Source organism: Megalops cyprinoides, chromosome 9 (assembly GCF_013368585.1).
Source record: "Megalops cyprinoides isolate fMegCyp1 chromosome 9, fMegCyp1.pri, whole genome shotgun sequence".
Classification (NCBI taxonomy): domain Eukaryota; kingdom Metazoa; phylum Chordata; class Actinopteri; order Elopiformes; family Megalopidae; genus Megalops; species Megalops cyprinoides.
The window spans coordinates 25,166,260-25,193,611 of NC_050591.1; the positions used below are offsets into that span (position 1 = coordinate 25,166,260).

At 42.6% G+C, this 27,352-nt stretch overlaps 2 protein-coding genes across 4 annotated transcripts in view; one reads left to right on the plus strand and one right to left on the minus strand.

The window, feature by feature from the left end:
- Nucleotides 1–277: 277 nt before the first annotated feature.
- Nucleotides 278–4,493, plus strand: LOC118782786 (myosin regulatory light chain 2B, cardiac muscle isoform-like). The gene is made up of 7 exons (XM_036536341.1): nt 278–311; nt 1,394–1,480; nt 1,613–1,688; nt 2,147–2,251; nt 2,579–2,657; nt 3,347–3,395; nt 4,286–4,493. The coding sequence occupies exons 1-7, from the start codon at nt 309–311 to the stop codon at nt 4,388–4,390; spliced, it is 504 nt and encodes a 167-aa protein (XP_036392234.1). The 5' UTR covers nt 278–308; the 3' UTR covers nt 4,391–4,493.
- Nucleotides 4,494–7,171: 2,678 nt separating this feature from the next.
- LOC118783257 (collagen alpha-1(XXVI) chain-like) overlaps nt 7,172–27,352 on the minus strand; it is a 33,844-nt gene continuing 13,663 nt past the window's right edge. For 2 of the 3 annotated variants that reach the window (XM_036537024.1, XM_036537022.1), the window contains exons 4-14: nt 15,954–16,015; nt 15,508–15,634; nt 15,259–15,375; nt 14,907–15,053; nt 10,766–10,870; nt 10,517–10,569; nt 10,326–10,388; nt 8,976–9,011; nt 8,756–8,800; nt 8,484–8,568; nt 7,172–8,183 (exon numbers count right to left, since the gene is read on the minus strand). In XM_036537024.1, coding sequence (XP_036392917.1) covers nt 8,017–8,183; nt 8,484–8,568; nt 8,756–8,800; nt 8,976–9,011; nt 10,326–10,388; nt 10,517–10,569; nt 10,766–10,870; nt 14,907–15,053; nt 15,259–15,375; nt 15,508–15,634; nt 15,954–16,015 — 1,007 coding nt within the window. In that variant the 3' untranslated portion in view covers nt 7,172–8,016. The remainder of the gene's footprint in view (nt 8,184–8,483; nt 8,569–8,755; nt 8,801–8,975; nt 9,012–10,325; nt 10,389–10,516; nt 10,570–10,765; nt 10,871–14,906; nt 15,054–15,258; nt 15,376–15,507; nt 15,635–15,953; nt 16,016–27,352) is intronic. The other variant, XM_036537023.1, reaches the window with a different exon arrangement.

Consider the following 27,352-nt stretch of genomic DNA (forward strand, 5'->3'; position numbering starts at 1 on the left):
ACTGTGGATGGCACCTGGTACCCAGATTCCCCCAGGGGCTTGGTCCTAAGATAGCAGCTCCGTTTGTTCAGCCCAAGGTGACCAGCATCCCTTGCATGCCACCTTTTTACAAGGGGAGTGTTCTGCACATACCATGCATGCCAGGGACTGTGGTACGTTATTTCATTTTTCCAGACCAGCCTTCTTTGTCTAAATTTAGCACAGGTGTTACAGTAAGCCGGCGTTATTGATATATAAAACAGAGGGGTCACTCCATATTGTCCCTCCAGGTCTTCATTGACAAGAAGCAGGATAAGAAGCCCTTCAGAATGGTAGGGATCTCTCTCAATTGCTTTCTCATCCGGCTTACCTTAATCTGCAGTAGCAGTCTGATGATTTTTTATATATATATCTTTATAAATTGCTCTGATCTACCAATAGAAAAATAACTTGAAAGTCAGATATAATAAGTTCTTAGTGGTAATGGTTAAATGCTCTGGGAAAATTAAGCATTGGTAAGGCTTCTGTTCAGAGAAAAAAGTTGCCTGAAAAAAAGATTGAATTTGCTCAGTGAGTTACCATACATCATACTATGTTGCAGTCCTTGCTTTGACACAGTTACATCAGTATAAAATACATGTTGCAAATATTAGTGTTAAATTGGACATTCATTTGGAACCACATATGATATGTAGTTCCTATGCGTTCTCAACCTTTGTATGACAGTGTAAAATACTTTATGAAGACATTTGTACCTCTGCTGTAAGATACAGTGGTGAGATGCAACAATAAAAAGAATGTATGTTGAAAATTATACATTGCCTGACATTTTATATGCTCCTTTGAAAACTGTTTGCTACTCACCTGTTGATACTTTGTCACTTCTGAGGAGGAGAGGTCTTCATTATGATGATCTTAGAGCTTAGCAGTATAGTTTCATTCATATTTTAACCTTGTCTCTTATCAAATGAGTACCACTGACATAGTGTGTACTGATGGCATTATAATATTAAATTTACATCATTAGCAATTGATGAAATGTTATGCCCCTTTGAAATGAATGTTGTGCTTGCTGCTTTGCTTCTATTCTATAACTACAATCTCAGTAGCATTTTGCTTAAACAAAGCCCCATGCGGCACAAAAACAGCCCAGAGTGGGCAGACAGGGCTAGATAAAACATGGGCTGACAGGTACCAATTAAGGTCAGCATTTGCTGTAGCATGATAGTGAAGAGAGTGCTGGGTGGAGGAGAGTCAGGCATACACGCACATACACATGCGCACATATACACCCACACACTCATACACACCTGGAATTAATAACATTGATAATCTGTTTCACTTTAAGCTCCTGAACTATATATATACACGATGTGTTTAAAACCGATGTATCTTTTCTGTGTGACTTTTCCAGTCACCCAAGAAGGCCAAGAAGAAGGAGGCAGCGAGCTCCAATGTCTTCAATATGTTTGAGCAGTCCCAGATCCAGGAGTTCAAAGAGGTCAGTGGGGGGATGGGGTAGAATAAGAACATCACAGCCTCAGACTCCCTTTACTGTCCTTTATTAACATCAATAGACTACAGCAGAGAGTTCACTGTCCCTTCCTCACTGCCTTACTTACTTACCCACCAGGCCTTTACCATCATGGACCAGAACAGAGATGGCTTCATCGACAAGAACGACCTGAGGGACACCTTCGCTGCTCTGGGTAGACCTGCCTCTCTCCATCACTACAAATTCACATGGAAAAATAGTCACATGACTCTTTGACTGGGAAACCAATTTCCTTGCCATGTGTTACTGTCAGTCAGCTTTGGGAAACCAATTACCCAGTCTATATGCTGCCTTTCTGTGAGTTTTTCCTCATTGCTATTGCTGCCATTGAGCTGACAACCACAGCAACCACAGCAGAGTTAAACCAGCATCTGTGCCAAATGTCTACAGTGAACAGTCTATACTGACTGCAGCAGTCCTTAAACTGTGCCTGTCCAGCCTGTGTAATCTTACATCCATGCCAATGACTACAGCAGCTTGTAGTAAACTCTGGCTGTGCTGATGATGACAGCAGCCTGTGGTGAACTGCATCTATACTGATCAAAGCAGCTCATGGTAAACCGTCTATGCTGACCACAGCAGCCTGTGACACACTGTGCCTGTGCTCGGCAGGGCGTCTCAACGTGGGGAATGATGAGCTGGACGAGATGCTGAAGGAAGCGTCTGGCGCCATCAACTTCACTGTGTTCCTCACCATGTTCGGAGAGAAGCTGAAAGGTCAGGACCTCTCTGTCTCTGCAGCAGTGGGCAGCAGGCCACTGGAAAGCCACTTCACACAGCTCAGAGACCTCCTTAAATTCATCCAGCTCTACAGTCGGAGGAGAATAACTTTGTTTCACTTTGACCCTGTTACATCCTCTACGTTCTTTGCAATAATTATTAATATCTGCACACTTAATAATTCCACACACCCTCACCCACAATCTCCAGTAACCTAATGTGCGGGAAGATTTGCCTACACATGCACAAATTAATCTCTCACCTCATGTCAATGCGGTTTGCTGATAGTAACATGCTGATTCAGAGTCTTATTTCCAATCTTAGGTACAGACCCTGAGGAAACCATTCTTAATGCCTTCAAAATCTTTGATCCTGAAGGAAAAGGAGTAATCAGGGGAGAGGAGTAAGTACAGTACCATATCCATGTACATACATTATTCATTTAAACAGAGCTAAGTTCCGATTATTTTCTTCATGCTCTACATCTCAACATCACACATGATGTGAAGTCATGCGTGCTGAACACTAGAGACAGAGGAGGAAAGGCATATTACAGTCATTGCAGTCATAGTAGTCATTGTATATTATTCATTTCTCTCATTAAAGGCAGTTATAATGACAGCAGATTGGGTTTGGAAGGCATCTGGCACAGTTCTGTGAGAATAGAGAACCCAATGAAAGTGATTAGTTTGACAAATCAAACACAATTCTATTTTGTAGGGGATATTGAATTGGTGTGTGCCTAGAATGTCCAGTTAAACAGTTAAAAATTTATCTCAATATATCATGCTGCAATGCAATGTTGCACTACTTAATAAATGATAATTTGAGGGAAACTTCTATTTTCTATTTTCTCACAGAACAGCTGTCACCGCCCTTTAAATCTCTACATGCTTGGGGTATGTCCTAGACAAGACAGGCTAATTGGTAGTCTTAGTGTAGTTTCCAGTCAGTGAAATCTCCCAGCCACTGCCGAATGCAGATTGACAGAGGATAAGACATTTGGATAGTGTGCAGGAAACCCATGAAGTGTGAAGGAGATAAATTGTTCTTTCTTAACCTGTTCTTGGACTCTTTGTTATTGAATTCTAGTATCAAGTACCATCTTATGTCTCAAGCGGACAAGTTCACAGAGGATGAGGTAAGCCTCATGGGGTCTTCGAGACTTGATGACACAGAAATTCTTTGAAATATTAATATGGGTTTCATACAGTTTTGTCCTTGTACAGTTTTGCAGTACTGTACCATTTAACAATCAGGTTTTTTATAACACACATGAAAGAATAAGCCGTGTCATTGAGGTCCGGCCAAAGACACTGCACATCAGGGCATAGTAATCCCATAGTAGAGAGGTTTGTTTGCATGTGTGACAGGCATATTCCAACACAGAGCTGAAGTTAGATTGATCATAATCCCCTCCCAAATCACAGAATAATTTCTTCAAGTTTTCATGGACGCTATTTAAACTTACAGCAAGTTAATGCTATCATTTCTGAGTAAGAGATTAGTCACAGTGCCTCCTCTCTCTCTCTCTCACACACACACACACACACACACACACACACACATACATATACACACACAATTTCCTGTTCCCCAGAATTCCCTCAGCACTACTTCATAGCAGAAATCATCAGTCTGGAGATTGGTTTCCCAGCAACATGATCACTGCTGTAACGTTCTGCCCTTACTCGTAACAAACCTTACAGACAGCACAGAGCTGGGGACCTGATGGTATTTCACCACAAATTATTTAAATTATGACATCATCTATTTGTTTGACTCAGCCTATATGCTAATTTGAATGTGGAGATGTAGAAAGACAACTATAAACACTAGATGATAGCAGCCCTTAATAATATGTGACAATAGAGTCAGCATAGTTGAAGCTGGTACAAACCAGTATTGCTAGAATTGTGTTTGGGAGATGAATATGTCTGTTTTTTTATTGCTGTTGTTTTTGTGAGAGACGACATTGTTAGCAAGATAAGCACTGATAGATGATATGAACTTCCTGCTGGTCTTCCACAGGTGAACCAGATGTTCACCAACTTCCCCCTGGACGTCGCAGGTAACTTGGACTACAAGAACTTGTGCTACGTCATCACCCATGGGGAGGACAAGGAACAGGAGTAAGCCAAGGAAAGCTGGGTCCTGGAGCATCCGCTTGTAAATAGCATCAGACAGTGCATGATCATCTTCCCGTCCAAATCCCTCCCTCCATTTCACTGATTCAATAAACCCCCAGGCCAAACTTTGATGTCCTTCATGTTCTCTGCCTATTGTTTAGTCATTAGAACTGTCCCTGACACACTTATCACAAGTGAAATCTCTATCTGTTATGGGTGCACCTTTACCATGAACACTTATTGTGAAACACTATCAAGCACAGGATTTAGGTACACAAATATAGTACTGGCTTATCCTACCAGACAGACTTGTAAAATATTAAATGGCAGATAGACATCATTAGTATCAGAGGTAATGTTAACATAATGTGTTTGCTAGAATAAAGGGGTACAGAGCTTTCCAAACACAATTAAATCACAGTACTTTGTTCAGAGTACGTTTGGGTTCATTTCAGTTGGTGACATTGAAATATACCTCATGCATCATGCCTTATAAATTATAGTACAAGGCATGAGCGCACACAGAAACACATACACGCACACAGAGATTTCATAGATAGATAGACAGATAGTTAAAAAGTCAGATAGTTAGACATTAACACTCCACCACTATCCTGACTTATAGATACAACATTTGACATTTGAAGTACTTGATTCATGGCGCTCAAAGAACCCTAGACCTCCTGGTACACAACAGATGCAATGGACACGAACTTGTGGGTGTGTCTCAGAGAGATTTATTGGTGCAGAAGATCAGCAGTGCAGTGCACTGTCCCATATCCACTAAACATTTTAACTGAGGGAAAAACCTAAGAAACTCTGCTTACAGATCCATAAACAGAAGCAAACACCATGACCTCAGCACATAACAGACAGACAAATATATCATATGGCACATTACAATACTGGATTATAGTTTTCACCTACACAAAATGTATGTTTAAAAAATCAAGGGGAATTACAGCCATACACAGAGTCCATTTCTGTTTCCAAAAAGCATGTCAAATATATCCCGTATTTACACATATTACACTGTAAATAATACTTCAGATACACATTACATCAATGCACACAAGGAAGCACCATTTGAAAAAACCTTGGGGCATGAGTTTTATAACATCATATCTTGAATTGGACTTATTTGTTAATTTCCAGCCAGTGGACAACAAATACAGTACTGAAAAAAGAACAGCTTCTCAGATCTCACAGCTACAGACATGCACTTCTTTCAAAATCACATCTAGGGCAGTGTTTTCACAATTTGGCCAAATGAGATGGTTAACATGAAAAATAACAATCTTTTCCTGTTTCCTGTGTTCTTGTTTGCCTTGTTTGCAGTCTGTGGTCAAGCAGATCTAATGGCTGTGTTTCAGCAACATTTTACTGGTCATCCCGGTGTGACAAATATTAATGGTTAATAGTTGTGCAAATCTATGTGGGGATTGTGGTCACTGCCTGTGGAACAGCACTCACCATTGTCTTTAAGAGGTCAATCTGCAAAAACACAGCCCTGGTAAGCCAGTTTTCTTACAACCATAAAACGAATTAGTTATAAAACAGTTATAAAATCAACATTGAAATATCAGAAAAATTTTTAGAAAAAAAACCCCCTTCTTCAGTCCCACTGAAAACCCTGCCAAGGAGATTACTTAAGTGCCTTGGCTAGCACTATTCTCATTGCCACATACACCCCTCATACCAGTAAAATAAAAGTACACAAGCAAGAACAAAAATAAATCCCAGTGAGGCCACAGAAGTGCTATATTCTTTTTTATAGATAATTCGAGGGTGAAATGAGCTCTCATCCTTGTAAAAGGAACTATTGAGTAAGCCTGCTGCATTCTAAATGATAAATAATCCAATTGGGAGACTGTCAGACAGGGATGTGGTTATGGGAAGAAAAGAGAAGAAAAGCTGAAATAACAGCAAACAACAGTGTCTGCAAATTTGCTGGCACGTCTCCATTCCAAATACAGCCAAGGTTGCTTGATCACCGACCAGATTTCTGTTTCTAGTGCAGACATTTTATTCCATCTATTTATAGTTACACAGTGGACTACATATCCATAGTTGTTTTGTTTGCAATGTGATTAATACAATGTGGCTAATTTATAGTGTGGAGAACAAATTGGACAGTTAACATGAATTGAACTTTGGGGTTAACAAAAGCATGCTGCACTGAAGACAGCCTTCAAATTCAGTACAGAGGGACCTTCTGCCTTTGAAGAGGATGTGACTAACAGACAGGGAAGCTTACTTTCAATTGATGAAATTTAAGCAGGGATGGCAACTTGTGCTTGGCAAAGTCAGATCACAGAAGGAACAGAGAGCTCATGGTGGACAGTCAGTGCAGTAGAAGGCCATCCTGAGTGGCTGGCTCCAGGTTCAAGCATAAAAAGGCACAAACAAACTTGATCATTTGAATTCAAATATCATTTGGCGGTTCATAAGAACAGAATCCCTGACATTAGGACTGGAGCTTGAACAAGTACATGTGGTTAATATTTAAGTGTTTAAAACTATATAACTGTATACTAAGACCTCCTTATTCGAAAGTAAATTGTCATAAAATCTAGAATGTTAAGTTAAGCAAAAGTTAAGTTTTGCTTTATGTTAGAGATTTTTTTCTGAAATGTCACAGAAGACAAATATTATTTTACATGTGTTTTAAAAAATTCAAGATCAGCACCAATGTCACACAGAATTACCAGAAAATGTATGACAGTGTTCATAAACACTAAAGACACAATTTCATACACCAGACTTTTAATTTCATATTTATGTTGGTTTATACCTTTAAGGCTACATGCATAAAATTAATTGTAATTGATCAAATAAGATTATTATGTAATGAAAGATTTAAGAATACTTTCCAAAGTTTCATTTGGGCTATCGGTCAGATGGTTGATTCTCCTACTGATTCCATGACTGAAGTTGAGGAGATACGTCTATAGTTCATCTGAGCTGCTTGAAATCAGATGTCAAAAAATCAAACCAATGCTTCAGAATGGGATTTTAACTCAGAAAACAGAGATATCAAAACATGCATCAATGAATCATTGTCATGATTCATTAATCATGTCATTGTCAATCATTGTCATCTTCAATTATTACTGTTTTCAACACAGTAAATGTTCAGCCTTATGGGGACATGAGGCAAAGTACACATCGCTGGGCCCTGGCATAAACTGCATATGTAAAACATCCTGTAACTACAGCTCCTTCAGCAACAGCATATGCATGAACCAACATTTGGAGGAAAATGGAAGAAAACATATACATACTTACTAACTGCAGTTAATTAATGGCTGGATCTCACAACCCTAATGGTTTCTGAGCCAAGGCCTGCACAAAAACAAACACTCAGTACACCAGTTATAAAGAGAGGATTAAATACTGGAAAAATATTGAAATTTTCTGGAAGTAAGAGAATCTCGTCAGGTGATATTCATGTCTGAAGACATGAATATCACCTGACGAGCTCGGTGAAGAGATTCACAAACACTGAACATCAATAAGAGTCAGGATGCCCTGGATGCCTGTTCAAATCAACCCTAAAATCACCCTGAGCATCAGGGTCCATCCAATCACGGCTCAGGCTGAAGTGCATGCTGCATCCATTGGTGGTATGCATTAACTGTCACCCCGCCTCTCACGGCTCTTTCCAGTTGGACTGCTGTCTCCTTGGAGAACAGAAGGGCGGCTAATGGGATGTTGAGCCCTTTTAATCTTCACTCCAGGCAAAGGGACTGGATCTGTGAGGATATCCAGTCCGGAGCCAGGCTCCACTGGGCCTTCTGCTTATGAGACATGAGAAAGACAGTGGGAGACAGAGACAGAGACAGTGAGAGAGGGGAGGAGGGAGGCAGGAAGACAGCCAAACAGAGGCAAAAAAAAAGTTATATAAGTATGATTGAATTGATAGGAATCAAAGGAGGAGCAAGCGTAATAACCATCCAGGAAGGTCATTTGAAAATGGATCTATTTGTGACCGTGAAAATATTCACAAGCACATATCTCAGTGTTAACAGAGCACCAGTGGAACCCCTGACAGTGCAGCGTGAGCGAATAAGGCTGAGGTAGCGAGGTGCCGGGCTCACCATGAATGCCGATCATGTGCTCCAGAATGAGAACCCTCTCTGCCAGAATCTTCAGAGCCTCTCTCAGCTGCTGCACTCCCTCACCCTGCGGGACAGGAGAGCGCTCAGTCACCGAGTTCCTCCCCCTACAGCACGGCACTGACAGCATGTACTAGCACCTCAGTTAACATAAAAGCACATCTGCATGCCACAGAAATATAGCGCAATGGAGTCCATTCTCTCTTATATAGTGGCATTGTCATCTCGAAAGGAGTAAAATGTCCCTCCCGTACCTCTGGCAGGCCCTCTCCTGGCTCACCTTTAGGCCCTGGCAGACCCTGCAAAGACATACACACACTGTTACAGGCACAGTAAATTGTATCACACAACAAGTAGTGGAACTACCCATGCTGACATACCACTGACATAGCCTCTTTGTTACTTTTTCCATTCAAAAAAACTGATGGTAACCATATCCCTGAAGTCAGGTCACATCCCTGAGTGTATACTCACTGGCTGGCCTTGCTCTCCCGTGTATCCAGGTGGACCCTGTATGGAGAAAGAATCACCTGGCAGAATAAATTCACTGTACATGGCAATATATGTTTGAAGCTATGTACCTCTACTGTTCCCACACAAAAGGTTATTCAAAGGGTTACATACATGCTGAAACCTGATGAGAAAACATTACTGCATGCATAACAAAACTAGCATTACATTGCTAATACCTTCTCCACATCAGCACAATGATGCAATGATGGCTGAGGTTCTCCATTTTGATTTGTAATTATTTTGGTCTCAAATGGTGAGACCTCTTGTGAATCATGTTGGGCTCATGGGAGGGCTTCTGTGGGGGTAGGGGGTTGTGCTTTGAGAGGACTGAGAGTCCTTATCGTTAAAGTTCAAACGTGTCATGCTGGCCTCAGGTCAGTATTTTGGTAGTGGTGCCAATGAGGAGTGTGAGCAGTGCGCATTTGATTCCATTGCTCTTTGGAATGTCTTTTGATCCAACAGCCAACCGTCCAGTCTCTCTGTTAGGGTCTGCGCACCCAGATCTGCTTTCTGAATTATTGAGCCTCCCTGAATCTCAGGTCACTGCCTCCCCTGCTCGGCCGTTCTGGGGATCACAGTGTGTCGGCGACACATTCTCCACGGCTTCCCAGGGTCACGCCGGCCTATCTTTAAGTGGCCTTTTTTTTGGCATTCATCAGACATGCAAGGTTAGATTTACATTAGTGACTGGCGCCCCACATTGTGTTCAAATTCATCAACACAGGCGGGTTTTCTGACGGTGGTGATTCACTAAGGACTACTGAAATAACACACATTTGACCCTTCCATCTGTGGGGCTATTGTGACATGCAGGTCAGCTCCCTTGCACTTAATCATTTTGGGAGAGTGTATCATGTTAAATACAAGAATGAAGCTACAGGATCTTTTGTCATCACAATGGAACTGAGCATTAAACTGAAAATATTAGTCACAAAACCTCAGCCAAGGGCAGCCATCTTGCCTGTTGAAAACACTGGTCAACAATGTATACTTGGTTTCTTTTGCCATTAGGCATTGCACTATTGAAAAACAGCCCACTGATATTTGTTAAGACATTATGTCAGAGAATGTAGATTCATGTGTTTCCTTCATTTGATGTCATTTTATTTTGTTTTCATTTTGTTTCCTTTTTCACACACAGTTTTGGGATTAAAAAGCTTCACTGGCAGAAGACAATTCCTGGCTTAAGACATTCGATAATGAGTCAACATGATTCATACTTACACAGCATTTTTACATCCATTTTTGTCTTATGTAAACTGAATCATCTAGCAGTGAGAAAATTCAAGAAAATGCTAAGCCAAACCTCACCATTTCACCACGGTCTCCTTTAGGTCCTGGGTCCCCAGGCCTTCCTGCCAAGGCTCTCTCTACCTGCAACACAAACAGTTCAGGTCAAAGCATCCACCTCCATCTGTCAATGGGTGATTTGCACCCATCAACACACAGCTAACCCATTGCGGTTTCCCTCAGAAACGGGAAATGCAGAGATCCGTACTCACATCTCTTCCAGGGGTGCCCGGGCTCCCAGGGGGTCCTGCTGGTCCCGGAGGGCCTGTTATGAAAAGCAGTTAAACTTTGAGCAACTTTACAATTGTTCCAAACCGGGATTCAATCAATTATACATACAGAGAAATGAAATGCAAAGATTTGCACCCTTTGATATGTGTCGGTTGTCCTTAATAGTCAGTTCTCTGGGTGCAGCAATTAAAAAATGAGAGCGTCTCTCAACTTATCTGGTAACTTCTTACCTGGAGGTCCTGGGGGGCCTGGGGGGCCAGCAGGGCCCGGCGCACCAGCTGTGACCCTCTTGTTTAGATGTGTGGGTGAAGTAGAGTGGATGGGAGTGTCCTCATCTGTATGTAATGACAGCAAAAGACAATCCCACAGTGAAATGGCCTGTGCAGCTGGACACTGTAGCAATGGAAAGACCTGTGCATAGTAGCACAAGTTCCCTTCCACTTCCTTCCTCTCGAAGATCCTTAAGCATCAATGAAACAAGCCTGACTCCTAAACTCATTTTAACTATGACCTTGCACACAGGTTGAGACACTGCTGTAGGTTCTTCACTCCTTAAATTCAGCCCTAGCATGTGTAAAACATATCACAGTGCTGCAACTGCTTTGTGCAAGTCACACCCTGCCAGAGACTGCCACTTGTAATGCAACTCATTATGGAGATCTGCATTTAAACTTATGGATTCTCACCTACTTCTTAAGTACTGCTAATTCCTGGAAAAAAAAACAAATATATATATATATATATATATATATATATATATATATATATATATATATGTCAAATCTCACACAAGCAGTTATTTTGCACTGAAAATGACTCCCTTTTACATCTGATCCACAGCTCACGTGGGTCATTGGAAGTGTGGATTTAGAGGGATTGATATTTGCTGGCAGGATTTCCTCAAACTTTTTACAACACCCAGGGAACTCAATAAGAAAAGAATTCAAAAGCCTTCCAGTGTAGTACAGAGTGCCTGTCTCCCTACTCACAGTGTAATTTATGCAGGACTATAAAGCAATCAACGGTGCCCATGTTGGCACTTTTATGAATGAGCTACATTAAAATAAGACTGTTATTCATATCAGGAGGAAACAAAGGCCGGCAGTGCTGAATGGTCTTTGTCTCAATGTCCTGGATCAAAACCCAATGTGCTGTATGGCCCTGTGTGGTGCAGCCGCTGTCTGCGGTCACCGTCTGTGGCCAGTCCGCGCTGACATGATTGCTTGGTTCAGAGGGCCGGGCTTCAGGCAATCAACCTGCAGAGCAGTCCTCCAGCTGTGCAGACTTCAGCAGTGCTCCTGGGAGTGATCCCTCTGGAACTCATTGTGGTGCTCCTGCAGCCTGCCTGGAGCACCCCACAAGCACTGGGCTTTGATTTGAGAACCTCGCCTTCCCTTTTTACTGAGCAGGTTTTTGGCTCAAGGGGCAGCCTTCGGTTTCCAAAATGAGACGGCTGTGCTGACAGGTTACAAATTGGGTCTGATTTACGGCAAGATGACTGCAGCCAGAGCTGAGGCTTAAGCAAAGCCAGCCACCTAATTAAATGCAGCTTCCATCCGCCTCTGCTCGAGCGGGCGTTTGCTGCCCTCTACTGTCAGCTTTTGAGAAGTAAGAGCATAGCTGAACTTGCACTTGTCAGGTTGTATTTTAATACCAGCAAATGAATGATATTCATGGATTCTGGGAGTGGTAAATTTTATTTTAGTTTGAAATGTGCATACATTAATAACGGACATGATCTGGGTTTAGTACAAAGAAAAAGGCATTTAATATATGACCTTTAATATGTTTGGTGCTGCATATTTGGCTAAGGATTTGCAAGCGATTGTTTACTGGAAAATTACACAGGAGGAAACAATAGGATGAAAAAACATTCTACTTGAAGGAAAAAATACAAATTGTAATTACACTGTCAATGTTTGACCAAAGAAAACAAAGTAAGTCACCACTCTTCCACCATGGTTAAAAATAGGTCAGTTATTTTTGGCATGAGTCTACAATGCACAATTGTGAGAAAACAGACTTGAATCAATCTGAGGGGGAAAAAAACAATGAATTGTCTTTCAAGTTAGAGCTAATTTATATAGTTTCATAGTTTCATGCTGTGGGGTCAAAGGTGAAAGCTAGATGTGCTTCTCCAAAGCACATCTGCCATGATGACACTGTCCAAGTTACCATACATGGTCCTATGGCTATTGTTTTCTGAAACTGAAGCAGCATAACCGCCTTCCCCATTTCCTTCCTTATAGGAATTTCTAACTGTACTTAGCATGTGCCATCAAACAATTCACTGTAAATGATATAGCACCTGCAAACTGCAGTAGCTCCTGAAGGCTATAATTTATTACACTATGAAATGAAAAACACAATGTTCTGACCTAAGGGGTCTTCATCAGGTGAACAGAGACTAAGCTTTTGGAAGTTACTACAGTATGTGGGTACTTCATCATCTCCACTGACTTTTTTCATTCCATCAACTTTTTACTAAAAGATGTGCCTATTAATCCTGTTTATCTCAAAAAATTCATGAGTTAGCGAGACAGACAGTCCTGGAGGTAATAATAACATACGTTGGATTCCACTGCTGCAATTCACTGTGAATCATTTCTTAAAGGCTCTGGAAACTTACAATATGCACTTTCATGCTGTGAGATATTTTATTTATATTAATCCTTACATTTTGTTATGCTTAATGTGATGAACCTTATGACAGTTAATGCTAGTTTTATTAATAATTTTTGTGTGGTAAAGGGAATGTTTTAGAAGATAATGCTTAAACATGTGAGATGTGTATGCATTTATGCATTTGGCACTTTGACGGAGCAGGAACCTATTATAATTAAATGTACATGCATCTCAGTTCACTTATTGCATTTGGGAATTTCTTGTTAAAAGAATAAAGGAAAAAATAGCCCTGATCTAAAACAGGCATAAAAAGTGAAAACTGAAATCTCTATGCATGATGTCGGCTTGTATTATATGAAACATGACCAATTCTGCCCTTTAGGAGGATGTAAGGAAGTTTCTTGCAGTCAGCCATGGTCATGCTCAGGCTGAGACAGGCACATGCATATTTGCCCTTTTGTTCCGCCGCGTCCGGTTGTTAAAGTGTACCTCAGCAGGCAACAGGGGGCCTGTTCCAGTTAGCTTTGATTGTGTTCCCAGAAAGACAGCACTGCACCGACTGGCAGACTGAACATGACACCTGACATGAGTCTGTGTTAAATAATTGGTCCATGAAAAGTAGCCCCTGTGTCCAATTTGAAGGTGAGTGCCTTCGATGGGAGTAAAGTCACAATTCATATTTGTTCCATATGTAATTTTTTTTCAGTACTGGGCACTCTTTCCCTGCCCTGCTTAAATAACCTATATAGCTCACCCTCAAATGAATATGAGTAATTTCCCAAGGATAAGGTCTTATATGTGCACTGCAGTCCTATTTAAAGACTCTTTATGGATGTGTGTGAGTTATTCTCTGTCTCTGCCTCTCCCTACCCTTTCCTTCCTCCACCATCCCAGAAAAGTAACTGCAGTGATAACTGGCACTCACTGATATAGCACGTAGTTATCAAGGCTATTATATCATTACTTCAGTTACCACAGTGATCTCAAGGGGAACGGCATGATTGGCCTGTTAAAGTCCCATTTAAGATGACTGTAATGAAAAGGCTGCTGCCAATCTCAGTGATACGCCATAGACTTAGTGCACACTGGGATGTTTTGGTGGATAGGGGAGCATGTAAACCCATGCGCTGCCACCAGCCATGCCAACTTGCAATTTTTTGCTTTTTTTTGAAGCCACGCAGAGCTAAGCTTGGTTAGTACATGGAAGGAAGACATCCTGGGAAAACAAGATTGATACCAAAAGTGGTGTTAGAGGGCCTTCAGGGTACAGTCTTCCCCCTGGACCTAAAAGGAGACCAATGCCCCAGTGCAGTAACAGGGACACTGTATTGTAGGAGAGGCCATCTTTTCAGTGAGACTCCCTGTGGTCATTAAAGACCATATGCCACCCATTACAAAGAGTGTGGGTTTCCCATTGCTGTCATGTCTTAATTCATCTAATAGTTCCCCTGTTTGGCTGAAGAACTCTCTCCCTCTCCACCCCAGATAATGTGGGGTGAACATTCTCTCACAAAATGACTGCCATGCATCACACAGATGGTGCTACATACCGGTGGTGGTTGAGATGGTTCACCCCGCACTTCTGCCCCTTTCACTGTGAAGGGCTCGGAAAACCTTGAAATATACTATATCAATGCCATCCATCATTATTGTAATTACTATCATGCAGCACAAAGCCTTGTGGGAGAGCTCTTGGTGGACAGTGCCCCCGAGTCACTCAGATGGGGGTCAGATCAGTGTACTCACCCTGCTCCTGCTGCCTTGAGGTCAGTCCAAACACATCGCCCCGGAGAGGAAAGGCAGAGAGGGGCCCTGGAGGCCCCGGTGGCCCCGGTGGCCCTGGCGGCCCTGGTACACCAATCTCTCCTGGGAAGCCCATCTGCCCCTTTGGCCCTGTGAGCAGTGGGGAATGGAAAATACTTTAACAATGATCAGAATATTTTAAAATTGCATGGGAAAGATGACACATTAGCCAGTAAAGGGTTGCACACACATATGAACTCATGTTACACCTTGTTTGTGATGATAGAAGTCTGTGGACCTATATTTCTTACTGGCTTTCGCAGTAGAGAGGGGTTGGTAAAGGGGCGGGGGTCACCTGGAGGTCCCATGGGCCCTGGCCTCCCAGTGAGACCCGTCTCTCCTGCAGGTCCAGGGGGCCCCGTTGCCCCAGGAACGCCTGGTGGCCCTCTTGGTCCTGGGGGTCCTCTGACTCCTGAGGAACAGTGAACAGCGGACAAGGAAGAGCAAGAAGAGGTAACAGTGAAGGAGAGAAAATACAAAAAAACATTGCTTTCTTTGTGACTTCCAGAACAGTCAATGGTTGCGTTTTATGCCCCTCCCTCACCTGGTAGACCGATAGCTGGTGGTGCAAAGGGAGTTGGATTGGGTGTGTCCACCTCATTGTCTGTTGAGCCCTCTGGCAAGTTGTTGGCAGATCGAGATGGAGGCCCTGCCTCCTCCAGCAACAAAATCTGGAACGAAACAGAGCATATCTGAGAGACTGGACCGCAAGCCTTCCTAGTCCAGGAGGCTGTATTAATACGAAATTCATCAAAGGGCCCTTTTTAATATCATGATACATGACATGTTAAATCAGTTATGCACTGCCCTAGCAAGTTCAAGAGCAGGTAAGCAAAAGACAAAGGGCAGACTGGTAAATATGATGATGATGAGATGACAGGTGGCAACATGTATGTTTGAGTGAGAGGAACAGCTGTTTTAAAGGTTTTCTTATGGTGCACTACATGTATACATCCTGTTTTCGTATCTTAATATACGACCTGCACTCACCTTGGACTCGATGTTGTTCAGCCTGTTGTTTATGTTAGTATAGCTGGTGCAGTTCATACACTCTGGAGTGGGAAGGAAAGACAAAGAGAGAAAGAGAGAGTGCTAACACACAAGCATCATCTGTTGCTGGCAAACACTGGTTTACGTTTCTCAGTCCTGAAATCATTCTCATCATTTAAATTGATCATTTTCAATAAAGCAAACTGAGAGATTAAATGCCTCTTTATGTATTGGGTGGCTGACAGGACCAGGCCAGTCCTTAAAGCCTGACAGAGACAGCTTTGCACACATGGGGCTGAGTGATGAGTGATCCCACCCCTGGCAGCGCTAGGACACCTCGAGCCAGGTTTCGCAGCAGTGTGCCACGGTGACGGCGGACGGACAGACAGCAGCCCTCCCTGCACGTTAATGACTTATGGGCAGAAGAATGCAAGGAGGGCTTCACTGCAGTCAACACTGTCTCCCACTCCCTCTCCACTCTCCCCCTGCTTGTTTTCTGTCTGTCTGCCCACTGGCAGGCCCTGCTGTGTGCCCAGACACTCGCAACACTCTCTGCCAGCCCAGTGCCCACCGCAGACACCTCCAGCAAACATCCTCTCCCCCCCCTGCTATTCCCCCTGCCCTCGCCCTGTCTGCTACTCGCCCTCTCCTGTGCCAGGGTGCCACGACAGCACCGGGTTGTTCAGGGCAGAGGGCCCAAGCAGGATCGAAGGGGCTAAGAGAGGGAGGCCGTGCAGCTCCCAGCGCTTTACCATTCATTCCCATTTTCAATTTCATTAAGCACGACGCATTCGCTTTTTTGCTTAGGTTATTGCTTTTCCACGCTCAGATTAATGACCACAAAAGCACAGGCTGGCAGAAAGGCCAGCGGCAAAAATCTCACTAATCATAGGGCTTACAATTTTAGCAAGACTAGTAGAGATTTTTGAAATTTTGCTGTGAAGTTAGGGGTTTAGGCTTAATTGTAGGCCTGAGTGTCTGAGAGTGTGGATTTTGTGTACTGTGCTGTGTTCGTGTTTTTTCAGTCACTGTGCTTTCTTCAGCGCGTCCGACTACAAGCGCATGTAGGTCATGTGGAACAGCTCTTTGAATTCCAACATATGTGTATATGCAGTATAAGTGACCAACACCAACAATAATCTGATTTTGTTGGAAGGGATTACATGCGCAGTGTATTTCATAGTTAGGTGTGAGATACTGTAGTATCACGAGTGTGTCATTTGAGACAGGAGACTGAGTGGGGTGGGACTATGGGAGGCAGGTGTACTCTCTGCCTCTATGGGAAAATCCTGCAGGTTCATGCTTTTTCAGTGAGGAACAGACTGGAGCCAAAGCGACAGAGTGAAGAGTTTAACATGTGGGATAACAGGGGAGTGTGTTCGGGCCTAAGGAGGGCCCTGCAACCCCATTAATCACCACCAGTTGAAAGGTGAACTGAACTCCCAGTATTCTGAGTCTGTCCACTATCGTACTGTGAATTCGCTGACACACACTTTTAACAGTTCAGTGCAGCTAACCAGATTCCTGCAACAGCCTGTGCTATGAATCCAATCTTTAAACTAGTTTCTTTAGCAAGATGGATTCTGTTCTCTTATACAGAAGACCTGAGAGAGGTTTATGCTTGGTCTACCTGTTCACTGAAACTCCAGCGCCTTTCTGCATTAGGTTATGGAGGAAAAACAAGCCTCCCTCCACACAATTACAGCCTGATGTAAAACCTGCAGAATGATAAATACGAGCCTTTGTGTCAACCGCATACAGCAGGAATGTACTGTGATCCCTCCGCCACTCTCACACCAGTATAATTTCAGCTCCAGCCCATCAACACTTGGCAGGAAGAGCCCCTCAGCCCCTCTGTGGGCAGGTCCCTGTGGTGCGCACAATGATAGGTTTGTGCCACATCTAAATGTAACAAACAGAGCAAGAGGAAATCACCAGACATTGGTGGAGACAGGATTTCCGTCTTTGAAAGACTTTAATTAGGCGAATTCTAAAAAATATGCTTTGAATTCCCCGCAAAATGTCTATCCTGGTCCGGAACCTGCAGCAGACTTTATGGAAATATTGAGAATGTTCATCTCTCCGCTCTGAAATTAGGTTTCATGGAAAGCATGTTGCGAAAGAGATACATTATTACTTTAGCATGCTATGATAGGAGTGAAAGCAAACCTCGGGGAAAGACAACTGTATGTTTCCACAAGATCAGACCTGCTACATCATGATGTTGAAGGATTTAATTGAGAATTTTGATGACAGACCTGCAGAATCAGCAGCCACCCATCACGGAGTTATGTCCAATACTAATTAGTTTTAAATACGTCCAGGGACCCCTGGGAAACACCTGCCTGTAGGCCCAACCTTCTTCAGATCACTCCCACAAACTTGAATTGGGCTGTGATACTAGATCATCTTGTCCAAATATATATAATATAATCCAAACCCCAGCCATTATGGGATAAAGACTGAAATTGGGGTCAGGGTCAATGCTGGGATCAGCATAGTACAAACAGTCTGCTAGTCCTACACTAAGCTGGCCTTCACACTGATGGTACAAGACAATTCGAAAAAAGCATGCAAGACTCTGGAGGTCCATGACTTTAATTAATACCTCAGGCTGCTTGTGATTGAGGCTGGCTTTTTTCAGTGACAACTCATAATTACCTAATAATGTTGATTGAAACAAATTGGCCAAAGAATGCTTTGAATCCAGTGATCATGATTTCTTAGGTCTGTGGTAGGTTAATTAATCATTCATGTGTGCAGGTCAGGAATTTCAGATCCTTAATGTGAAAATTTGCTACTTCATCTGTTTCAGCAGAGAATGGTTTGAAGTGCTGTGGATCAGAATAGCAGAAGAAAAGACAGGAGGACCATGTGCAGAAAGTAAGACATTTTTGCAGTACACACTGAAAAGTGTCCACATCCTCCTAGCCTCCAGCCAGAGAGAACCTGCAGACAGCCACATATGAAAACCTGTCTGCAAGACTCTTGCCAAAGTAATGAAATGGCAGATGACCTGTTATGGCCAAAGCTATTATAGTATATATTTGGTCTGGCAGCAAGAGTGAATCAATAAACTGTAGACAACCCCAAATAATAATAATAAAAGGCATACAGTTAGTCTAACCTCATAAGGAAGTGTTTTCCCCATTCAGATCCTCAGCTTCGTTTATACAGGCTGGTAGAAGGGGCAGGGTCGGGTTGGGGGCAGTCACAAGCGTGAGGAAACTGTTACCATTATTTAAAAGCCAAGGTCCTCACATGAAACATACGCCCTCTGACTTCAGATACCTTGACAAAGTTGCACCTAATCTTTTACAATAATCTTCAATAACTTTATATTCTCAACAAATTGATTATAGTAAATCTCCTTGTGAATCACCTTTTATAACAAAATTCCTCATAACAATCTTTTTTGAAATCATTAAAAATGGGACCATTGTTGCTGTGTTTAATTACTTCATGAATTATTGTTTGTTTATAGACTTCAGTTTTGCTAGAACCTCTCAGCAAACACTTCAATAAAAGAACTCAGCAATGTGTTACACAATTCCAAAGAGCATCCAGAACAAGTCAAATCCAGCTGTGCAGTTCTCTGCAAAATTACAGGTCTATAAACTGGGAACTATTTGAGAAAAACATTGAACTGTAAATACATGTTTCTAACCAATACAGAGGGATATACATAATTGTTTTCCAAAACAGTTCTCCGTACGTCCTGTAGAATATCAGAGCAAATAAGTTCATAGTTGCCCTGGAAGACCCTTATTTCCATACACCCCTCCCAAATAAGAGAATATCACACGGTCTCTCATTACCAAGTCAAGGATTTATCATCTCTGATCTGTAAAGTTGACCACCTGATCAACAGTTACTGTGACAATATTTTAAACATGTTTTCAGACAGTGAAGAATAAAAAACAACAGCAGACTTAATATGAAACTCAATCAAACTTGTGCACCATTCACAAATGTATCATTTAAAGCTAGAAATTTCTATTCTGGGAGTCACGATTCACTGTATGCAGCATTTTAAATAATAAAAAATGTATGGGTTAAAGCTGCTACAGATACCAAAAAAACTGAAAAAAGGACTTGAATGACCATTCTATTAGATTTCTTTCCCATCCTTAATTATACTCAGTGTGTAAGACTTAGAATCTCCAAACACAACCACGCAGCGGAAATGAAGACTCCGGAGCAGTGAGTCACAATAATTCACGGCGAGCCGCAGTAAGTCCTTGAGTCAATGTTTACGTATATGGCATAACAGTCCTCCTTGAATGTTAATGACACCGGTTTGGATGATGTACCCTTACCTTACCCTGAACTTGAAATGTAATTTCATGACATGCCTTACCCAAATTGTAAGGCATAGCGTATGCTAATTGCACTGTATCTCAGGTAAGCAGAGTAATTACAGGTTTCCACAGCAACCATCTCAAAACTTGCTGCCACTCTATCAGAGGGTGTAAACTGATAAAATCTGATGAAAATAAAAAAATACAGAAAATAAGAATCATAATTTTAGACCCTCACAATTTTCCATGTCTTTAGAATTTGAGGAGTACAGCTCCCTAATACTTGTCAGAGCTTATATGTTGTTCAATAAAATGTTAAAATTATGAGGTTTAGAGACTTAAAAAATTGGCTGTTGATTTGGAGGGATTTGTGGGCCCTTAAATATTATTAAAATCAAAGCAAGTCCAACTCAGTGTCAGTTTTTAAATGATTTTTGTATAAAACAACAGAAACAATGACAGTCAGAATACAGGCACCTTTACCTATGTACCCATTAAACATTTGGGGGACACCTCTCTCATCAGCTTCCACCCTCTGATTAAGCGGCAGCAAGTTCTGAGACCAAGTTTTAACACACATATTTAACAAACATTCACTAAAATCACAAGAATCACCCTGTTATGTTAAACTTCCACTGGAAAGCTTTCTCTGCTTATAAATATAGGATCAACAACCTTCCCTTATTCAAAGAACATAGACAGGAGTTCCCCTACTGCAATCCTTGGAGGCAGACCCAGCTGTAGCTTTTCCTGCAACTAACACATGCAGTCTATATACTACATCTCTCTCTCTCTCTCTCTCTCTCTCTCTCTCTCTCTCTCACACACACACACACACACACACATACACACACACACACACACACACACACGCACACACTCAGACAAACACAGACAAAGAGGAGGTCAGGCCAGGTCCGTGCCCCATAGTGCCCTGTTGAACAGACTGCTCCGTTTCGTAGAAGATGAATGATGCAGTCTGTGGTGCTTTATGAGAAACACATGGCCCCATCTGGGACTGCACAACACCCCCAATGAAACACTTCAGCACTCCATCCCAGAGCCCCCACCATGTGAGCTCCACCCTGGATGGTGTCACATTTAGCACCACTGTTTTGGTTGCATTCACCCTGTCCCAGTTTGATCCAAGATCAACACCAAGAGGGTTTGAGTCCGATGAAAGATTGAGAACTGAGTCTGAGACCAGCATGATCAAAGACAAAACTGAGACTGGCAAAAAAGAACAATATGACAATTAAATAAAGCCAACAATAAAACAAGGGTAATTTTCACCAACAAAGGGCTATTTCATGTTTGATTTAATCCAGATAAATGGTGAAATGTATTTTTTAGTACTTCTCATGTAGAAACTGTTTCCAGTGTGAATCCTCAAGAGGCATTCCTTCATTTCATATTTCCACCACTTAAATGTAGGTGCATTACATATTTAAAACTGCCAGTGCTGAGTAACAGTTACAAATACAATTAGTTTGCTTAACTGGGGGACTATGGACTTTGGCGCAGCTGGCTAATCAATTTTTGTGCTGTATGGACAGCAACAGCTATGGTTAAATGCCAACAGCAGACCTACCCCTGTGACAAGAGATCAAATGTTCAACATTTTTTATGTGTAGAGTTCAGATTCAAGACTTAGCCAGTGACAAAAACGAAACACCAAAAAAATGGCACAGAGCACTACAGCACACAGATTTACTGTTGAGATTAGTTGTTCTCAACATCCTGTCTTGGAAGGATCCAGTGTCCTCTAGAGACTGGTTCCCCTAATTGGACACATATTTTTCTGATCGGGTAAACGTAATCCTTCCCCTTCATACATTTGCTGAGTCATCCCCTTTGCACAATTTTTCGGGCAAAAAAAGACTCCAAAATGTCTGAAGGATTGAACGATACCATGTCTCAGGTAACTCGCAAGTCATGCTGTCCTGAAAACGATAGGTGCCTGAAAGAGGACTAAGCCCCATTATCAGGGCCATGTGTTTAAAAGTTCCAGAATACATTTCCATATATCGTAAATGGTTATCGCTCTTGCACAAAAACCTATTAGTACTCTCATACTGGATGAATACAGAAAACTCCTTTTTTTCCTTTGCATTTGAGAACAATCTGAGGCTTGAAATACCCACATTGAGTAATGGCGCACAACAGCTGCCCATCTGTCTCTGGGTTCAGCATCATGTTCCAGACAGCTGCTCAGAGGAAAATGTGGTCAACGACAGCAATGGAAGTACAGTATTATTTAATGTTAACGCGGGCCGATTGGACAGTTGGCTTAAAGAAATGTTTATAATCAGCTGGCACTCAGAGGGGGTGTGTGCTTCATTTGGTGCTTACGACAGCAAAAAAATCCTTGCCTGTACCAGAGGCACAGTGAAGAGCTGGTGGCTGGCTGCAGGCACGATCTGTGCCAGGGGGAAGATTAACTGAAGGAGGCTCACTTCCTGTGGGATGCATAAGGGCTTAATTCTGTTCCTTACCAGACTACAGACAGGGAGGGAAGTGATAGACATGCCTTCCGCAAGTGGCCTCCCAATGCTGGCGGGGTACCAGCTGTCTGCCCTGCCTCCCCTGGGCCAAGCCCTTTCTGAAAAAAACGCCCAGCTAAAGAGAAGAGTCAGCATTAATCAAAGCCACACCTCTGGACACTTCAGGAGACAGGGTCTCCATGTCAGGGTTGTTGTACTTAGACAAGGGCACCGCTAACTAAAGGAAGACCTTCAAGATCCTTCGACACATTAGCAAAATGGATATTGCACATACAGCCCAGTAATATTGAGCATACTGTTTCTACTTTACTTGCTGACACAACAGTAAAAACTATAAAAAACTATTATATATGGACGTCCATTGCTGTTAGTAAATTCAAAGGCTAATGCCAGATACTTCACACTACTTTGCTGTGCTTGTGCAGAACAAAGTACACCAAAAACCAAAGGCATCTGCTGTTTTCAGCAATCTTTGCTGAAAATATATGTAGCTCCATAGTTATATTTAATGGGAGGGGTATCGTCATGAGCCAACAAGGACTGCTCCTGGTAAAAAAGGCAAGCCAAAGCCTGCCCAGGTCACCCCTCTACATTCAATTTGAGAAGGTTCAGACATGCTGTGCATTTGCCTTCTGTAACCTCTAAGCACAGCTGACTAGATTTGTCTGGCTATTACCAGTCTGGATCTACAGGAAACTGTATGATGAGGGCATGAATCCAACGGGCAGTCCTAGGACACCTATGTTTCTATAATAAAGACCTGTCATAATGGGAGGGCCAGTTTGATTGTGACATGATTGGGATGACTTCTCCTGAAACTAGAGTAGGGCTTTTCCAGACACTCATATAAAATAAGACTGTAAATCTTGACGTGTGGTTTTCAGTAAACTCATATGTTTAAAAAACATTTTCAAGCTGACTCAGACTACGTTCCAGGTACTTTCTGCCCTTTCCCACCATCAATCCAAACCTCAACTATTTATTGGGAATTTTTAAATTTATTTATTCTGATCAAGGACCAGTCTGCTGTAGCTGGAACTGCCATGACTGGTGCTCACGCCACTGTGGTCTTGCATAAGTTCATTACTGGCTCCTGTGGACCGCAGAGGTTCAATTTATCCAGCTGTCCTGATCAGCTGTCCCCTCTCCACGTCCTGCTCCACATTCCACATTCAAGACTTCAGTGTCTGTCTGGTGCCTGTGCTGCTCTCAAAAAAGCAGAACAGCTTTCATTCTGTCAATGTCAGGGCTTTCAAAATCAACATAAAAAGTTATTAATTATTAATTAATACTTAATTAATACTTAATACTTAAGCACGAACAGTGATACCTGATAGCAGTTTGACATGGTGGCATACACCAGATCCCAAATTAAACAGCTCTTACGAACATTAACCTTCTGAAGGTTAATTTACAATTGGGCTGTACTGAAAAGGCTACCACAGCTACCAGTCATTTCCTGTTTGATTTTTTGTGTTAGAACATTAAAAATTGTGATCTGTGACGCACATATTTATACAGACACTCACAGAATGACACACACAAACAAATCCTCCTAGAATTCTGTCTAAATGCAAAAATTCAAGCTTTATATGAAAAGAATCTTGCTGAAAGCAACAATCAAATGCAATCTTCTCACAGTTTCCTTTAAAATCATTCTGTTTTATTACCCTCCATCTGTCATGCCATTGGCATGCTGAAGTTCAGCATGAGCTCACGAGCCAATCCCTGCGTTGAATTAAGATGTATGTCTGATGAGATGGATCGTCTTACTGATGCGCACACGTAACGTCTGAGCGACTGGGGAGAGTCAGCATTTGGGGGGCACTTATTCACCCAAACACATGGCTCCTTGAGGCGGAGCGCGAGCGGAGCCAAGAGCAGCCACGCCGCAGACGAGAGGAACAGCCACACAGCAGACATCAGCGCTGCGCTCCGGGGGGAGCGCCATTAATCAGCGAACGCCTGTAATCCGGGACACCTGTCCTGCTGCCTAAACAGAGACGTCCTGAGCAAAGCCAGCGCAGCGCTCCCCGTAGGGCAGCCCCATCAATCTACATGAGCGAGCCTAAAACCTGGACCGCATAGCCGCGATTCAAAGGCTTCGAGGTCAAAAAGAGCCATCGGCACAGCTTCTGTCCAGATGAAGGCATTAGTCAGCCATTATGTATCAGCCTTTCATGAGCGGATTTCAACCGAGTGCAGCCGGGGTGACCCAAGCCCTTTGATCCGGCTGATCAGAAAGTGCTGCACTATTGCTAGCATTTGTCTGCTTTGGTCTGGTGAGTAATGGACTACCTGCTTCAGGGCTAGCCAGGTGACGTGGCTAATCAAAAAAGGTGCAGGGAGTGGGAGGCCTGTCTGTAGATGGATAAACCTCACCCACACCCCCACCACCCCCTGTGATTACCCCTCTGGAGATGGACTCCAGAGATTGCCTCTAGACCCCGGAATCCTGGGACTGAATGTATAATGAGTAGTGAACCAATACTCCTCCAGACATAACTAGCCACTAAGCTCACTCCACATGGGGTTCTGTTGAGAAGAGAAAAAAGATTCCACTGACTGAAGTCACAAAGAAAGTCTACAGCTTTGCAGAGGTTTAACCCCTTTCCACTGGAATGCAGTAATGAGCTGTACATGCCACAAGAAATGCCTTCCTCCCTACCAGTTATTTTATCACCATTTATTCAGAATATCCCTGTCTTGTGAGACATAGTCTAAGACAGAAAAAATAAATGTGTGCAGGTAAAGAATTTTAATGGTTGATGCAAATTCACATAAATGAAACCAATGCACTTCAATTATATATCACCTCTGTTTGCAATATTTTCCTCAGAAACCAAGTAAAGCTGAAGTCTTGAAAAACGAAATCAATGTATTTTGTTTTATGGTCATCACTTTCACAATTGCTTTGATTACAGCCAATTTCAAACCTTGGCCTTGAAACGTAAATGTGTATCTTATTTGTATCATTTACAATAGGAGGTGCTGTCAGATGTCAGGGTTATGACACGCTCAGATAAAAAGCACTCCAGAACAAAGCAAAAATGCAATGGAGAATCATGCTGCAGGGAGAGCATGGTGGTTCATGGTTAGTGGTCTGCTAAGTAGATGCCGTTATCCGTGGCTTCATATTACCCACTACACAGCACATTACAGTTTCCACAGTGTTGTAGGTTAAGAACCTTGCTCAAGGGTACCACAGCAGGGCCTTGAAGGGCTTGTAACATGCAACCATCCGGTCACATGCCCAGTTCCCTCACAGCAGCTCCACATTGCAGCCCACTTTGTGCAACCCTGCAACATTCACCACAGTGCAAGATAAAACAACAGAAAAAAGGTGATTCACAATGTCTGCTGAAAGAGTTTCAGTTCGGTGGCACCAGGCTGCATATGAAATAAGCGCGGATCGTGGATCAGCAGGTGTATGTTAATCAACATGTCACGCTGGGGAGGTCTCGTCAGAGTTCAGCTGTCACTCCTGCAACGTTATGGGGTACACAAATGCACCTACCCCCCCTAAGCAAATTCTCACAGATAGGCATCAGAATGCCAGTGCACAGGGAGGGGAGTGGTGGTGCAAAAATTAGAAACAGGCCTGAACCTCACATCAGCTTCCAGCTCTCTGCAATCAGAAGCAAGGGAAAAAACTAATCTATGTTTTACACAACAAACTGTTTTCCCCCCTGTCCCGTAAATGTATTCTATTGAATTTTACTGGCAACAATGGAAGCAATTTTCCGCCAAAAAACAAAATGCATTTTCAGCAGAGCTGTTGTTAATGATGTGTGTAAAACAAAACAAATCTGTTCATCAAAGTCCACTTTTAATGAGCCCCTTAAAATAGGGGAATTACTGTACTTCTCTAGCAGGTCTTGCTGTAATGTCTTCCATATACAAGCAAACTGAAGTTTTAGAATGGAGTTTGGGAGCAGAGTGGTTGGGTCATAGCACACACACACACACACACACACACACACACACACACACAAAACTCCCACAAATATCCAATACATTCATGACCATGTTTTGATAGGGAGGAATCTGCTGATGAGTATGGACTTCACAGCAGTCCTATATGGTGAGAGGTTTATAACAAAAGAGATGCTAAAACTTCCAGTTCAGAGAAAACAAGGCACATGAAAGGCAAACACAACAGGGTACACACATGAAAGTAAAAAAATTAACGAAATCACATCCACTTACTTTTGAACTTAATGCTGAACGTCACACTATTGAGACCTCCAGCAAGGCAAAGCTGAGGAGTCTCAGGCACAGGTCACGTGGGTCATATAAATACATAGCAGAGGCATGCCGTGATGCTTCTGATGCTCTCAGTCGATGTTCAGCTTGCCACAATTACATTCAATTGCTGGCTGGGCTCTGGTGTGATCGCTATATTTAGCAGGCCGTAAAACGTCACAATGTTGACTTTGTCCTTAACTGGTCAGTGAGAGTTCTAATGCGGTCAGATGTTTTCGGCGGCCTCCTGCGTAGCGCCTCTGGAGCGGGGCACAGTGAGACACGGGGGGCCTCGTCTGGGCAGAAGCGGCCCATCTCTCCACGGGACGTCCCGTCAGTCCGCTTCTCA

What these genes read in the sequence shown, in the direction of transcription:
- LOC118782786 (XM_036536341.1), top strand. An exon ending in AGATCCAGGAGTTCAAAGAG is followed by an intron (nt 1,481 to 1,612) that starts GTCAGTGGGGGG and finishes CTTACCCACCAG; the next exon opens with GCCTTTACCATCATGGACCA. An exon ending in GTTCGGAGAGAAGCTGAAAG is followed by an intron (nt 2,252 to 2,578) that starts GTCAGGACCTCT and finishes TTCCAATCTTAG; the next exon opens with GTACAGACCCTGAGGAAACC.